Source organism: Heteronotia binoei, chromosome 21 (assembly GCF_032191835.1).
Source record: "Heteronotia binoei isolate CCM8104 ecotype False Entrance Well chromosome 21, APGP_CSIRO_Hbin_v1, whole genome shotgun sequence".
In the NCBI taxonomy this organism is placed as follows: domain Eukaryota; kingdom Metazoa; phylum Chordata; class Lepidosauria; order Squamata; family Gekkonidae; genus Heteronotia; species Heteronotia binoei.
In genome coordinates, this window is record NC_083243.1 from 50,357,686 (window position 1) to 50,374,302 (window position 16,617).

At 43.1% G+C, this 16,617-nt stretch overlaps 1 protein-coding gene across 1 annotated transcript in view; it reads left to right on the forward strand.

Moving 5' to 3' along the window:
* The first annotated feature begins 3,851 nt into the window (after window positions 1-3,851).
* SPTLC2 (serine palmitoyltransferase long chain base subunit 2) overlaps window positions 3,852-16,617 on the forward strand; it is a 119,028-nt gene continuing 106,262 nt past the window's right edge. Inside the window, exon 1 of the mRNA XM_060262996.1 lies at window positions 3,852-4,140. Coding sequence (XP_060118979.1) covers window positions 4,024-4,140 — 117 coding nt within the window. The 5' untranslated portion in view covers window positions 3,852-4,023. The remainder of the gene's footprint in view (window positions 4,141-16,617) is intronic.

Here is a 16,617-nt window from a genome sequence, read left to right on the forward strand (position 1 = left end):
ATTATGTCATTTCCTGTGGTGTCAAGGACCAAGTGATGTCACTTCCGGGGCACACTGAACCAAAACTTCACCTTTTCCTGTGATGTCACTTCCAGGGCACTCCCCTAAACCTGCCTCTTCTTCGGAAGTAAATTCATTTCCAGAAAAATCTCTATGAAACTCATGCTAAGCCAAAATGGGGGTGGAAAGTGGGCGGTCCTCTCTTTTCACAACCACAACTGCATGCACCTATCTGTTTGTGTATTCTTCTCCAGGTTGCAAGCCCTCCTAATGCCCATGTTCAATTGTCTGCACCACCTATACATCCCTTTCTCAACAGCACTGGCCAGTGTATGCAATTGGGAGTGCTGTTGCCAATTGCCATCAGGAATGCCAGCACTGTGCACCACCCACACTGGGCCCTAGCAGTTGCTCTACCTCAAAATATGCTGACACATTTAGTAGGCCCTTCCTTCAGCTGCTACTACTGAAACCCTGCCTCAAGCTACAACCAAGCTTGCTTGGTTTCAAGAAAATCTTTCAACAGTTATTTTTCATACTTTTCTTTGGTTGAAACATGGGGAAATTGCTGTGAAAGGTAGCAGAGAATTGTATTGCAATTAATGAATTAATTTCTAATTATATGAAGTTCATACAAGCTTTTCTGCAGTTATCCCAAAAAGGATACTTATGAGAGGCTTGCAGCATTTCACTGGCTGTGTTTCCCATGCCTTTAAAAGCAACCTGTTGTGCAGATACTTAGCCAGTGAACTACTTTCATCCTTTTTAGTATCTACAGGAGGAGTTTAATTTTGGGGTCAGAAAGCTGTTAAAAGCAGGACCAGTAAAATGGTGCCAAGTTCATAGTACCATCTCTTCTAGTGCTGTTGAGATATACCGCAGTAATCTCCAATAATCTCGTTCTGCCCCACACCTCTTACTCTCACTCACTCACACAGAAATCTCATAGAAGGCCACCTGGCTACAACTGGGGGTGCCAACTTTTCATTGGCAGAGCTCCTATGTCTGCAACAACAGTATGATGAACAGACAAGTTTCATCCAGTAAAAATGGAAGGGAAGGGAAGGAAAAACATAAACATAAGAGGAGCCATGTTGGATCAGGCCAGTGGACTATCCAGTTCAAAATTCCCTCATACTGTGCCCAAAAAGCACCAGAATGTCCAGCAGTGGGGCCAGGGCACTAGAAGCCCTCCCACTGTTGCTTCCCCCGCTCCCAGCACCAAGAATACAGACAGAGCATCACTTGCAGGGAAAGGAAGAAAGGAAGGAACGAACGAATGAACGAACAAGGGGGGCAAAGAAGAAAAAAGCCTCCCTCACCATTCGATGACCCCAGCCAGCAAAAATTCTGCCCAGGGGTTGTTTGATTAAAAAAAAAATAGCTACTGGAATGCCCCGTCCCCGCCCCTCCCGGCTGAAAACAACACACATACCGTTCTTTGCTGCCAAGGCCTCCCGGGGAAATCTCCCCAAAAGAACATAGTGCAAGGCACATGAAAGCTCATACCCTGAAGAACACTTCTTAGGTCTAAAGTGCCAGTGGATGCTAGCTTTTCTCTCAGATACTGGGAGCGGGGGAGAAGGAAGGAGAGGCAGCCCAGTTCCTCTCTGCACAACACAGATGGGGCGGGGCTAGCTTTGGCCTTTCTTGTGACCCAGTAGTGAGGCTTCCGTGGCCCAGTACCGGGTCATTACCCTGCAAATGGGAAACACTGATCTAAAACATTCAAATCCAACTGCTGTAAGAAGAGAAATGAACAATGTGTTTTGTTTGTTTAATCTTGGAAATTATAGATTATTAGACAGTAATGTTAATCTTTGCACTATTCAGACTCAGTGTTGTGGTACAGTACTGAAGATAAACGTATTTTAAAGGATAAAAGTATTTTATAGGGATTCTGTAATCTTGATACTTCTGTTTGCTTTGAGGCCTAAATTAATGCATCAAGTAAGATCTGATATTCAGTGAAAAATTAAGTATTTAAAATGCAAAATTTGGATCTAACTTATTTTCCAAGTTTTATGCACTTTATAACTCACTGTAAGCACAAAAGATTCACAGAAATTTATCCAAATTGGGGCTGGGAATAAAAATCCCACAATTACAATTATTTGCATAGGTTAATTAGGTAATATGAATTAAACAACCTTCAGAGGATCATTTCTTAATAATTGGTGTCTACTGAGAAAACATCAACTCCACAGTCATTAAACCTTACCATTATTTTGTCAAAAGCCCTGGCTTCCCTAAGGCATGCAATTTTCTGCCAAGCCCATAGTTCACAACTCACAGTAACAAGGGTGCCCCTCATTAGGCAATGTGAATGCTTCAATGTTAAAATCGAGGGAAAGGGAAAAAAACCCATTCATTCATACTTTTACACATTTCTGTCATGATATGCGCCTTTCATTCTTTTCCTTCACTGATACAGTTCCATGATGTTAAGTCCATTCCTCCACATAGTTTCCTGGGAGTAAAAACCATTGAATAGACTTGAGTAGGACTGCATAGGATGGCAGTGCTTATGGTTTTTAAGGAGGCCTCAGTGGCAAGGAAGGCAAAACACAGAATAGACACTGAATAAAGTTGTCTCCATGCTCACAATGTAATGGGATTTTATGCCTATTTACTTAGAAGTTTGACTGGACAGGGCAGCATTTAACTTGACCCCTCTCATACCTCCCTGCCTAATTAATGCATCCAGCGGCACTTTTAAGACCAGCAAAGTTTTATTCAAGGTATTAGCTTTCATGAGCGCACAGTTTCATTGTAAATTTTGTTCTGCTGCTTTAGACCACCACAACCACCCACCTGAATCTGAGACATAGCACTGTGCTACAAATCACCCCACCTCAAAAAGAAAAGGATGCTGTTAGTTACCTCCATAGGGTTGCCAATCCCCAGTAGGGGCAGGGGATCCCCCTGTTTGGAGGCCCTCCCCCTGCTTCAGGGACATCAGAAAGTGGGGGGCGGGCAGAAATGTCTGCAGGACACTCCATTATTCCCTATGCAGACTGATTCCCATAGGGTATAATGGTGAATTGGTCCACAGATATCCCGGGCTGGAAGGGGGGGGCATTGTTTTTTTTAGACATAGGTGCCGAATTTTCAGCATAGCATCCAGTGCCTCTCCCTGAAATACCCACCAAGTTTCAAAACGATTGGACCAGGGGGTCCAATTCTATGAGCCCCCCCAAAAGGTGCCCCTATTCTTCATTATTTCCAACAGAGGGAAGGCATTTAAAAGGTGTGCAGTCCCTTTAAATGTGATGACCAGAACTCCCTTTGGAGTTCAATTATGCTTGTTACAACCTTGTTCCTGGCTCCACCTCTAAAGTCCCCAGATATTGCTTGAATTGGACTTGGCAACCCTATACCTTCATGTTTGAGAGGAAACAGATGGAGAGTAATAACAGGGTCTCAGTTAACTATTCTTTGCACGCCATAATTAAGAAGGATATATTCACACTCCTATCTCAAATTCTATTTATTTGCTTCACTGCCCCTCCCAGCCCCAGAAATAAATCCAAACAAATGGTGACCGTATAAACTTAGCTTGTTATTCCAGTTTGCATCCCTTAAAACATCTCCATTCTGTTGTATCCTAATTTGCAGTTCACCCTCTACCTACATATATGGACTAGTTACTCCATTACTCCTCATCTAAGGAAGCGTGCGCGCACAGGAAAGCTCACACTATGAATAAAACTTTGTTGGTCTTAAAGGCACCACACCGGACTCAAACTTTGCCTAATGCATGGTTCGCCTCTTTACTCCGCCCCCTTCTAGACCCCCTGCCCATCTCGATCCCTCCGCCTCCTATAGGCCAGCCAGCCTCTGGTTTCTCCCTCACCCGGACGAAGCGTGTTCGTAGTAATTTGCACAGTCCCCGCCCACCGAAGTGATGTAATGGCCTGTGATTGGAGGGCGCTTCCGCCTGGGTTTCCGGTGCGATAGAACAGCAGGGCCGGGCGGCGAGGGCGGATTCTCGTCTGTGCTGTGGCTGTCGGTGCCGGCAGGATGAAGCAGGGCCCCGAAAAACTGGGCGGGCCGCCCCGTGCCAACGGTTGCAGCCTCAACAAGAACGGCGGCCTGAAGAACGGCTACGTGCGAGGCCCCGCCGACGCCCACAGCCAGGTAAGGCGGTGAGCGGGGCTGTGGTGGGGCACGCCCGGGCCAGGTGGCCAGTCCCAGGGCGGTTCTCCAAATCCAGCATGGGGCGAGCAGGGAGAGGCAAGCCGAAGCTCTGGGAAGGGGAGCCGTGTCTGCCACCCACGCGGCGGGCAGAGCAAGGGAAGGGAGGCAGGGTGGCCTTGAGCGGCCAACTGTGCCTCAGCTTCGTCTTGCCTGCTAGCACGGTCGAGGGAGACGCCGGTCGAAAGCCTGCCTGGTGCTTCTCCTCACCTGCCCGCTTTGGGCGTTTCTCTTTTCTGGAAGTCCTCTCGGATAAAAAGAGCAGGACACTCTCCTTTCTCTCTCCCGCTCCCCCTCCCCCCTTTCCTTCCCCTTTTTCCGGTCTCCGAGGCCAGGCTGTCCGCAGACGTCGCCAGTGAGACACACACCCCAGCCTCAGAAAGATCCGGGTCCAGCCCTGCACTTTACAAGCCATTGACATTCGAGAAGAGGTGGGGAGGGGAGCGTGGCTGACCCCATTCGTTGTCTACTCCTGCTAGCAGCGGCAGAGTGTCTGCTTTTGCCTGCGGGAAGCTGCCGGGTACAGTCACTGGCGTCTTCAGATAGCAAGTGTTGGGAGACACCTTTATCTGCTGGAGTTTTGATGCCTCAGATTCAGTTGCTGCTGGGGTCACATCCATGTGGGGGCCTGGAGATTTCTTTTACCAGAATCGCATAGTCTTCTCCTAAATTTGCTCTTCATCTGAAAGTGTGGTTTAGAGAATACCCTTACTGATCTTTATAGGGTAGCAGGCAGGTTAGAGTGGGACAAGAGCAAGACCATCCCTGAAGTTTCAAGCCCATTTTTTCTTTTTTCTAAAGCACACACAATACTTAAGCAGCATTTTGAGCAGGTTATTTTCAGTGTATAGAACAGAGGACAGGGCTTTGAGAAGAAGTCAGGGTGAATTGCACTCATTATACCACACCCAGGAATACAAATACTGGGAAAGTTAGTTGGATTTTAGAAGAAGTGTTCTCCCAAGTTACATAATTAAAATGAGGGAGGTCTTCGTAGGAACATAATCTTCAGGGCAGAAGCTAAGGAGGTCCTAGATTTGTGAAATAGTTGAAGAGAAGGAATAATAGTTAATGGGGGGCTGGTTTTTGGCAGGAGAGCAATGATGGTAGAGGGCCAGAAGACTGGAGAATAGCAAATGTTATATCAAATTTTAAAAAGGCGTCCAGAGGGGAACCAGGAAAATACAAGCCAGTTAGTCTAATGTCTGTACCAGGCAGATTACTAGTATCTATAATCAGAACAAGAATTATTAGGCATATAAAGGGACAAAGCCTGCTGAGGGAAAATCAGCATGGCTTCTGCAAAGGGAAGCCCCACCTCACCAAACTTTTGGAGTTCTTTGAGAAAGCAAATAAGTACATAGACTGCAGTGACCCAGTAGACGTTATATACTTGGACAAAAATATTTTGACAAGTTATCTCACCAAAGTCATGGGATAAGAGAATAGGTTCTCTTATGGATTAAAAATTGGTTAAAGGATAGGAAGCAAAGACTAGGAATAAATGGACAGTTCTCACAGTGGAATGAGGTAAGCATTGGGGTCCACATAAATAGTCATTGGGGCCAGCACTATTTAATTTAATTAATAAATGATTTTGAACTAGGGGTGAATAGTATATTGGCCAAGTTTGCAAATGATACAAAATTATTCAGGATAGTGAAAACCAAGGATAATTGTGAAGAGCTTCAAGAGGATCTCCATAAATTGGTGAGTGGGTGACAAAAAATCCCAAGTTCCAGGTATAGGTTAATGAGGTCTGAGCTTGCTGAGACTGAGAGAGAAAAAGATCTTTTGGCCATAGTAGATAGATGATTGAAAATTTCAACCCAGTTTGCTGTAGCGGTAAAAAAAAAAAGGCAAACTCTGTTGTGGAATTATTAGGAAAGGGAGATAAAATAAGATGGCTGATCTTAGAATGTCTCTGTATAGAATAGCTCTGTAGTGCAGTCTGATTTGGAATATGGTGTTCAGTTCTAGTCATCATATCTAAAATGACATTGCAGAACTGGAAAAAGAGGGCAACCAAGATGATTAGGGAATTGAAGCACCTTCCCTATGAGGAAAGGCTGAAGAGTCTGAAACTTGTCAGTTTAGAAAAGAGAGGATTACAGGGGGATATTATAGAGGTTTATAAAATTATGCATGGGGAGGAGAGATCTGAGAAAGAACTTCTCTCTCAAAACACTAGAACTTGAGGGCATCCAGTGAAGCTGATGGCAGTAGATTAAGGTTGAACAAAAGGAAATACTCCACACAGTGAGTGATTAAAATGTGGAATTTGCTGCCACGTGATGTAGTGATGACCATAGGCATAGATAGATTTAAAAGGGGATTGGATAGATACATGGAGGATAGGCCTGTTAGTAGCTTGTAGCCATGGTGACTAAAGTGAGCCTCTAGGTTCAGAGGGAGTAAACATCTGAATCCCAGTGTTGGGAGGCAGCATCAAGGGAAGGCCTTGGCTTCTGTTCCCTGATTGACCACTGTGTTAGATGGGATGCTGGACTATATGAGCCACTAGTCTGATCCAGAAGGGCACTTATTATATTATTATGAATTCTGCATAGTAAGAAGTGGCAAGGTTTATATTGGGGTGGCCAGACTTACTTAATGTAAGAGCCACATAGAATAAACATCAGGTATTTGAGAGTCACAAGATATGAATGTCAGATGTTTGAGAGCTGCAAGACAGGAGGGAAGGAAAACAGATGGGAGAGGGAGAGATGGAAAGAAAGAAACTTATTTTAAATGCATACTCCAAGCCACCAGCTGGCTTGGCTTGGAGAAGTAATTTAAAGAGACAAATGCTTTCTCCAAGCTGGCTTACAGGGCAGTGGGGGCTTCAAGAGCCACACAATATGTGTGAAGGAGCCACACGTGGCTCCCAAGCCACAGTTTGGCCACCCCCGGTTTATATGAAAATAAAAGCTATTAGCTGTTTGAACTCTGGGATTTTGCAGCTCTGGCAATACTGATTAAGAGATGCACATACAGTACATCTGCTTTTTCATACATGCCTTACAGCAGGGGTGATCAGCGATAGTTCTCCAGATGTTTTTGCCTACAACTCCCATCAGCCCCAGCCAGCATGGCCAATGGCTGGGGCTGGTGGGAGTTGTAGGTAAAAAACATCTGGAGAGCTACCGTTGGCCACCGCCGCCTTACAGGAACAACCAACCAGGATTCAAAGGAAGAAGCGAAAGATTGTATTTCTGTTTTTAGGGATATAGGGAGTAGAGGGGAGTTGTGGGAATGGGTGTGTGTGAAGTAGGAGTAATCTAATCTATATTAGCATTTATCACCATGGGACAATGTAGAGTAGGTGCGTACTAATATGCCGACTTTCATTGCAATTCACATCTGCAGAAATGCATAGTTTGTTTGGGCTAGTGGATATAGTACTCTTTGCATTTCAGTGTGTACGCTGAAATAACATATGTAATTTCTACATATATCTGTACCTTTTAATGACAACTTACATTCAAGTTAAAATGAAATTACGGTAATTGTAGGCTTTCTGATCAGAGAGAGTACCTTTGAACTGTTTAAAGGGCCTTACCCAGTTGCACATAATCTGAGATTAAATCAATAGCATTCGTTTTAATTGACTTGCAGAATCTAGATTGTATAGTTTGGAGCCATAGCATATTTATTTTTGTTGGCCTTGCTTGGTTCCTCTAAGTTTCTTGCTCTGGAGATGGTCCAGAATGTTCATGAGCAGCTTCATCTCTTCTGTGTGAAGAGATGCATCTTGGGGATTTGGTGACGCTTTTCTCTTGTATGTTTTGTTCTTCACAGAACTAAAGAGAACTTTAGTGTCAGCCACCATAGGCCCTTTTCAGCAGAAAAGTGTTGGCAGTACAAATTAATACTAGAAGTTTGTAGCCAAAATTGACTAATTAGTTCAAATCAATGGTATGCTATCACAGCACGGATTGACATCCACTCTCTTTTCTGTTTTTCACTTCATTCTCTATTCTGCATCCATCCTTAAGCTGCCTTATTTCTGAGTGCCTCATCCTTTAACTTTTTTGCTTCTTGGGGCCTCATCTGATCCTTACTCTGTCCCCAAGAGCTGAAGTTGTTGCTTGAAAGTCTGAGAGTGTTCTCTCATGGTGGGTGATCTGCAAACATTCTACAGTCTTTCCATGAACTCATGAACATTCTGGACCATCTCACTCATGTGAGAGCAAGAAACTTTACAGTAATTTTTAAAAGCACCATCTAATATTGTCTAAAATAATCCTTCCAGAATTTATCAGTGAATCTTGGGAATGTTTATCTTTGGCTTGGTTTGGGGCCTTATTTAAAGAGGAGCTGTGGCTCGATGGTAAGGCGATGGTTGGCATGCAGCTTCAGTCTCTGGCATCTCCAGTACATGATATGAAAAATCTCTGCTTGAGAGCCTGGGGAACTGCTACCAGTCTATGTTAGAGAATACTGACTTTGATGGACCAAGGGTCTGATTCAATATAAAGCAGCTTCATGTGTGTGTTCCTTTGCTGGCTTTGACTAGGAAAAATACTGACACATTGCTTATGCTTGATATATGGTGTCTGCAATCTTAAAAATGTAGAGGAGTTGAATAGTGACTAATTATGGTTGTACAAGTATCTCTGCTTTTACCAATCCATTGAGATTTGGAAACTATTCAGGAAACTGGAATCCCCTCCCCCCCCCCCCCGTTCCATTCTATGAGCATACCCATAATGGAGAATCAATTTGAGGCTCTGGGGAAGCTTTTTTTAGGTAGAAGCACCATATTTGCAGCATAGCTGCTGGTGCCTCTCCTCAACGCCCTCCCCAAGATTTAAAAAAATTGGGTGAGGTGTCCAGTTCTATGGGCCCCCCCAAAAAGGTGCCCCCATTCTCCATTACTTTCAATGGAGGGGGAAAGGCATTTAAAGAGACCATGGAATTATATCAGCTTTTGTTCAGGCCCTGCTATATTGGTAGCCAGCTTAACCCCCCCCCCCAAACAAAAAAATACCAGTAAGGTATTTGGGGGGTTGTTTGGGTAAACTGAATGCATGCTTCTATTTGCAGCATAGTGCAGTGGTGTCCTTGACAGCTTGCAGCCTTTTTCCTTATCAATACCTCTTAATACCTAAATATTAAGCATGCTGACTTGTAGGACAGCCCAATCACACCTTGGGTATCAAGTTTTTGAGGAGTGCTAAAAAGCCCATGCCGAGGTTTTCCTCCTTTCCTCTGGACTTTTCAGCCACACTCATCCTTGCTCCACTGAGATGCTGCTAAATCTCCACCCACTTACTAACTGAGCTTGGCTGGGTGAGAGGAGTCTTCATGGTCAACAACTGTTATCCTTGTGCTGACAAGATTCTGTTGCCTGCACCAGCCAACTCTCCTTCCTCCATCCATGGGACTCCAGTGGCAGTGGCTTTGAGTGTGTGTGTCTACTAGAAGTGTTTTACGGTTGGTTTATCAGCAGATTTTTGTTTTCATTCCTGATCTTTCTGATATCAGATCAATGAAACAATACACAGCCCTACAAATATTCTTAGGAAATTTATAGACAATTTGGAACACATCCTGTGGGATAAGTGAAGACCACACATGCTGCTGAGGGTTGCTCCTTGTTGGGAGGGATCCCTCATGCCCAGAGTTACATTCCTGTGGTGGGTTTTGGATATATCCCATGTTGCACACTGCCACCACCTCCCTCCAGTGTGCCCTGATACTTTGCCAGTTCAAAAGTTTCTCTACCCCAAGGACACAGCTCTCTGCTGAGGGCATGAGCAGCATCTTTCCTGAGCAGTGCCTCTTTCTTTTTCTTCTCCACCTGTTATTGGTCTCCATGGACTGCCACATATGCAGTGGATGACACTTCTCTACTTGACATTAACACTGATTACTATCTATATGATTTCTGCTTTGGTTGAGTAAATTGGAGCAAAGAAGCTGGGTTTGCATCCTCAGAGAGCCTTGGTTCAAAGACCAGGCTGGGAGCAGCTTTGATCCCTCTGATCCTCCACTGTGGTGCAAAGACTTGGAAAGATACTGTTGCTTGCTTGGATTCTCGGTGTGAAAGAGGTGGTGGTGCTCAAGTCTGCCAAGAAAGCTCCTAGGCTTTGGCCCTGATGGGTGGGGCAGGACAGGTCTTGGTTGTGGGTTCCTCAAAGCTTAGGGCCTCCAAATAGCTTCTAAACTTTGTCTCAGATTGCTTCTTGCCCAATTTCTGAAAGCGAGAACACGTAAAACAAAGTTCTAAATGTTTACAAAAATTAATGTCCTAATACAAATAAGTTAAAACTCCAAAATCATGTTAGGTTTAATGAAAACTTTAAAAAAAATCAGTGTTCATGCTAGACTTGTTATATTGTTTTTTATTGAAAGCAAGGGCACAAAGTCATAGCTTTTAGAGGGAACCAAAACACTTTGGCCAGCCCTGTTTACTTAGATGTAAGTATCATTGACTTCAGTTAGACTTATTTCCTAGGTGAGTGCATCCAGGATCATAGTTTTAGGGAGCAACTCTTACAAGATCTGTAGAAATTGGAGAATGTACATTGCCCAAATATTTATGAACTTGTTAACCAAATGTGTTTGAAAAGTCAAGGTGAGGTTTGCTTTGTTTGGGATACGCTGTATAGAATTCTGCTTCCATAGTGATACTGTTTATCCCTTTTTATGTACCCAATCTGATTTATATAACTGTTGTTAATGTTTTTATGTTAGGCACTTGGATGCAGGCTACAAATATATCAGAGTAGTGTGTTTAAAAAAAGCAACAACTTTAGAGATCAATACTGTTGTCTACAAGCCAGATGCCTGATTCACTTGTTGGCTGACCCCAGTTTGCTCAAACAATAAACCCATCACCATCCTCTTTTGGTAATCCTGCTATAAACTGGCAACAACTTTGAAGCCATTGGAAAGGCAGAACAAATCTCAGTCCTGGACTGCATTATTCTCATGCCTGTTTGCTGTCAACAGAAAACTAATATTGAATTTCATTGTTGGTGTTGAAGATGCAGTTGTATGCAATATTAAGATGTCTTTTCACACAGACGATATATTAGTTTCCAGGGCTTTAGTATTAGGTGCCCATTTGCCAGCTCACTTCTATGTGAAAGACTCTGCTCTGTATTCTGTATGACAGAAGTATAGATACATGCAAAGCAAGGCCTCTGCACACCTGGACCAAAACTCTGGGGAATGACATTGCAGAGGAGGTGATGAGGAGCTAACTTCATAAATGCTTGTTTATTTACTTACTGTATTAATAATCCACTTTTCTCTCTGAAAGCAGATCACACAATTGTAAAATATTTATTTCAGAATGTTTTCATTGCTGCCACTGTTCCTCCAATCTTTTTATGTTAATGTTGTATTAATGCATGCTGTAAATTACCTTGTGCTGTGGGGCGGCAAGGTACAAGTATTTGAAATAAGGTGGGAGAGAACAGCTTGGAAAACTAGCCAGTGTTTTGCAATAGCCCAGAAACTGGAAGAATGTTGTGTAGGAAGTCCATGTGCTACAGAGTTCCCTACTCAAACTTTCTGTGAATGTTTCACCTGTGGTCACCGGTTCTCTTTCCCAGGCTGTTCTTTCTTCTTCCTGACCAATAATCCTGATTTTGAAGCCAGGCTACATTGTATGTAGTAAATGGCTGCAAAGGCTTCTTATTTGTAACTGATTTTGAGCATGGAATTTGGGTATTTCATGCAAGAGCACTTACAGATTTACTTAGTAGCATTGCCCTCTCACCAATATATAATCTGAAAGGAAGCCAAATTCCCTGAGAGCCACTTATTTCTATATGTTTCACTTTCCCCACCTTGTCTTCACACTTGATTTGTATTTCTTCCTCTCTGCCATCCTCACCTTTTCTAAATTCACAAATGCTGATGTTTTAAAGTGCAAAAGTAAAGATATCAAATGAAAATGAGGGGCCGCCTTTGCCCTCACATAAAGGCAATAAGGAAGAGAAATAATTTTTGTTGACCTGTGCCCTAAGGCAGTCAGTGCATTGACCATATTTCTGAGTTGTTGGGGGTTTTTTGCATCCATTGTAGCTTATTAACTATCAAGTTTATGAATTATCAAACTTATTGTAGGGGGAGAACTGGGCAAAATGCTTCAGATTCTTCTTTGCCAGCAAAAAATAGAATAAAAAATTTATTGTTTGGCTAATCAGGCACCTACGACTACTTTGCCTCTGGCAATAGCTGACATTCGAGGAAAGTGATGAGAAGAATGAATTTGTGTTTTGCAAATAGTTAAGGAGCTGTTCAGCCTCATTGTTTGAAAAAGAATGCCAATAGGCATAGGGTTGAAGTCCAAGGAATGAAGACTAACAACTAATATTATTCTACAGAGATATACAGTGATAGATGTTAAGCTTTAAAACTTCTATAGCATTCTCTCTCCCATGGCCTATTTGTTTATGTTGTCCTTCTGTCCATGGGTGTTGAACTTATTTGTTATGAGGACTAGATCTCACATAAATAAGACCTTCTTGGACTGTGCCATGTGTGTCATAAAGTGTAATGTCAGGTAGCAGAGATATAAACTTTATAAAGAACACAAACACAATTATTTAGAAAAACTTTCAATAAAATATGCTTAAAATGTTAGCATTCTTGCAGTGTTTTGTTTATTTAACACTGATAACTGACACCTCTTGCTCTGAATTTTTGAATTAAAATCTGGAGACAATGTCTGTGCTGTAGCAACCTTGAGTATGCTGTTCAGGTGTTGTTCAGGTGCATATCTGTAAGTTGCAAACTTACTTTTGATTTACTGACATTCATTACGGAAATCTCATGGTCAATTCTTTGAGTCTGAGACCCACAGGGAAACATGAAATGGCTGGGCATTGCGAGCTTTTGTACACAAGTTACTTCATATACTGGTCAGCCAATGGAGAAAATAGAGGCTTTGTTCTGTAGCTTGTTTGAGCAAGCCTGGCAAAGCAAGTTGTGATGCAGAAGGAAGCAAGAAATGGAGAAGGAATCAGGCAACAGTGAGTTTCTCTCAAGACTGATAGAAGTCCTACGGGGGCCTAATCTGGCCCATGGGCCACATAACACCCCTGATTTATACTATAATAGACTTTTTGGTGGGATGTATGAGACTTTTCTGCATGGTAAAGCTATCTGGTCAGTTGATGACTGACATTGACCTGTGAGTGAAGTCTATACTGGCCCCTATCCTTGGTGGATTGTTTGCAAAGGATCAAAAAGCCGTAAGGACAGTAACAAGTAATGTTCTGCAGTAGCAAACAGCAAGTCTCTGGTTGTCTATACATAGTGCTTTGAGTTGCCCCGGGGGATGGTGGGATGTAGCCCTTGTGGGCATAGTATAGTCACTGAATCAATACTTACTCATCTCTTGTAAAGAATTGCATTGGAGCCTTGCCTGCACTTTCTGCTGGGTTTGCCCCATGGTGTGTTGATAGTGCAAGGCAACAGACACCATGACTATGTGGCCAGCAGTAGTAATATTTAAAATAGAATGGGGGGAGTTGCCCAGGCCAGTGGCTGGGCTGGGGGTGGGGTTTGTTTACACTGGAAGTGCATTGCACTACTGTATTGCTGGCATATCTGTGCCCCTATCCACCTCTGTTCTGTCCTATGCATACTTATTGCTAGCAACTGTGGAGAGAGGGAGGATTGTTGAGACAGCATAGAGATTAAGTACAAAGGTGGGGAAATGAAAAATGATTGCAGCCATTGCAGTTTTGGACAGAACCTGCCACTACACTTGCCTATTGCCCTTGCATCCCCAAATGGAGGAATGGAATTCCATTCTGGGTTTGTGTTTTGGGATGGAGTACTTACCAAGGTTTGAAGCAGACCAGTGTCAGACATAAGCTATATCTTTGTGTGTTCTCTTCCTTGGCTGTGTATGGTGAGTGTTCCCTTATACCAAAGTCACGCTATCTGTGTTCTTAATATGTGCAACACGGCTCATATCCTATCCTCTGGGCTTTGGGTGTCTTGGCTGAGGTTTTTATAGTTCTTGGGAGAATTGTGATGGACTGCAGACTTGGTGTGGGAGAAGAGTTTGGGAATATGGTTAGAGGCTGGATGGAGGTTGCGTTTTCAGTCTCCATAGAAGACTGTATGGGAACTGTATCAAAATTGTCTTCAGCATTACATTATACCAGCAGACCTAGGCCATAATAGGAATGTATCCAGGAGTTGTCACCAAAAATGTGCATGCTTACATTTTACACAGTTGTCATGGATAGGGCAAACTCACTTTGTGAATCATGAATAGAAGAGCTGTCATAGAGCTTAAAAAGAAATCATTGTTTATGTATACTGAGTCTGAATGACCATGTTTTCTTTAGCTGGCACCAATAAATACATATTTCATCCAGTTATTAAAGTTCAGTTTCCATTTATATTGTTTGCGCAGGTTTCAGAGACAGACAGAGCATTAGTGCTCCATTTGTTCACAAATAGCTTTATATGCTAAAGGTGCACATGAAAAATCAGTTACTTAAGATAAACTGAGGAGGTGATGGTGCCTTGCACCTTTTTTCTGCTGCTGCGTGAAGTGATGCTCAAGGATCTTATGATGATAGCATCTCACATTCTGGGAGATGTGTCTTGTGTTGTGTTCCCCTGTTGTTGTTTAGTAGCACAGTTGAGTCTGACTCTTTGTGACCCCATGGACAAAGTCACACCAGGCCCTCCTGTCTTCCACCATCCTCCGAAGTCTGCTCAAATTTGTGTTTGTTACATCAGTAACGCTGTCCAGCCATCTCATCTTTTGCTGTCCCCTTCTTCTTTTGCTTTCTGTCTTTCCCAGCATCAGGATCTTCTCCAGTGAGTGCCAAAGTATTTGAGCTTCAGTTTCAGCATCTGACCTTCCAGGGAACAATCTGGGTTGATTTCCCTTAGGACTGACTGATTGGATCTTCTTGCAGTCCAAGGGACTCTCAAGATTCTTCTCCAGCACCACAGCTCAAAAGCGTCTATTCTTCTGTGATCTGCCTTCCTTATGGTTCAACTGTTACAGCCATACATTACTACTGGGAATACCATTGCTTTGACTATACGGACTTTTGTTGGCAAGGTGATGTCTCTACTTTTTATTATACTGCCCAGGTTCGCCAAGGAGCAAACGTCTTTTAATTTCATGGTTACAGTCACCATCTGCAGTGATCTTGGATCCCAGAAATGTGAAGTCTGTCACTACTTCCATGTTTTCCCCTTCTTTTTGCCAAGTAGTGATGGGGCCGGATGCCATGATCTTAGTTTTCTTGATGTTGAGTTTCAAGCCTACTTTTGTGCTCTCCTCTTTCACCCTCAACAAGAGGTTCTTTAGGTCCTCTTCACTTTCTGCCATTAGAGTAGTATCATCTGCATATCTGAGGCTGTTGATGTTTTTCCCGGCAATCTTAATTCCGGCTTGTGCTTCATCCATGCCAGCATTCCACATGATGTACTCTGCATTAAATAATCAGGGTGACAATATATATCCTTGTCAAACTTCTTTTCCTATTCTAAAAACCAATCAGTTGTTCCATATCCCATTCTGACGGTTGCTTTTGACCCTTATACAAATTTCTCAGGAGATGTGTGGGGTGGTCTGGTACTCCCATCTCTTTAAGGACTTGCCACAGTTTGTTGTGATCCATACAATCAAAGGCTTTAGCATAGTCAATGAAGCAGAAATAGACTCCCGTGCTTTCTTCATAATCCATCGAATGTTGGCAATTTGATCTCTAGTTCCTCTACCACTTCGAAACCCAGCTTGAACTTCTGGTAGTTCCTGATCTACATACTGCTGAAGCCTAGCTCATAGGATCTTTAACATGATCTTGCTGGCATGTAAAATGAGTGCAATGGTGCGATAGTTTGAACATTCTTGGGCATTACCCTTCTTTGGGATTGGAATATAAACTGATCTTTTCCAATCTTGTGGCCACTGTTGAGTTTTCCAGATTTGTTGACATAATGTGTGCATCACTTTAACAGCATCATCTTTTAGGACTTTGAATAGCTCAACTGGGATACCATCATCTCCGCTTGCTTTGTTGTTAATAATGCTTTCTAAGGCCCATTTGACTTCACACTCCAGGATATCTGACTCAAGGTCAGCGATTTCACTGTCATGGTTGTCAAGGACATTGAGATTCTTCTTGTATAATTCTTCTGTGCATTCTTGCAACCTCTTCCTGATCTCTTGTGGCAAAAAGTATTTGTGGCTTCCTTTCAGGTCTGCACCTGCATCCCTTCATTAACTGAGCATTGAGAGCCACCATCGTGTAATGGTTAGAGTACTGGACTAGGATCTGGGGATCTGAATTTGACTCCCTCTCTGCCATAGAAGATTGCCAGGTCAGTTGCGCATACTCCAGCCTAACCTACCTTACACAGTTGTTGTGAGGATAACATGGAGGCAAGGAGAAGGATGTAAGTTTATTCGAGGATGGT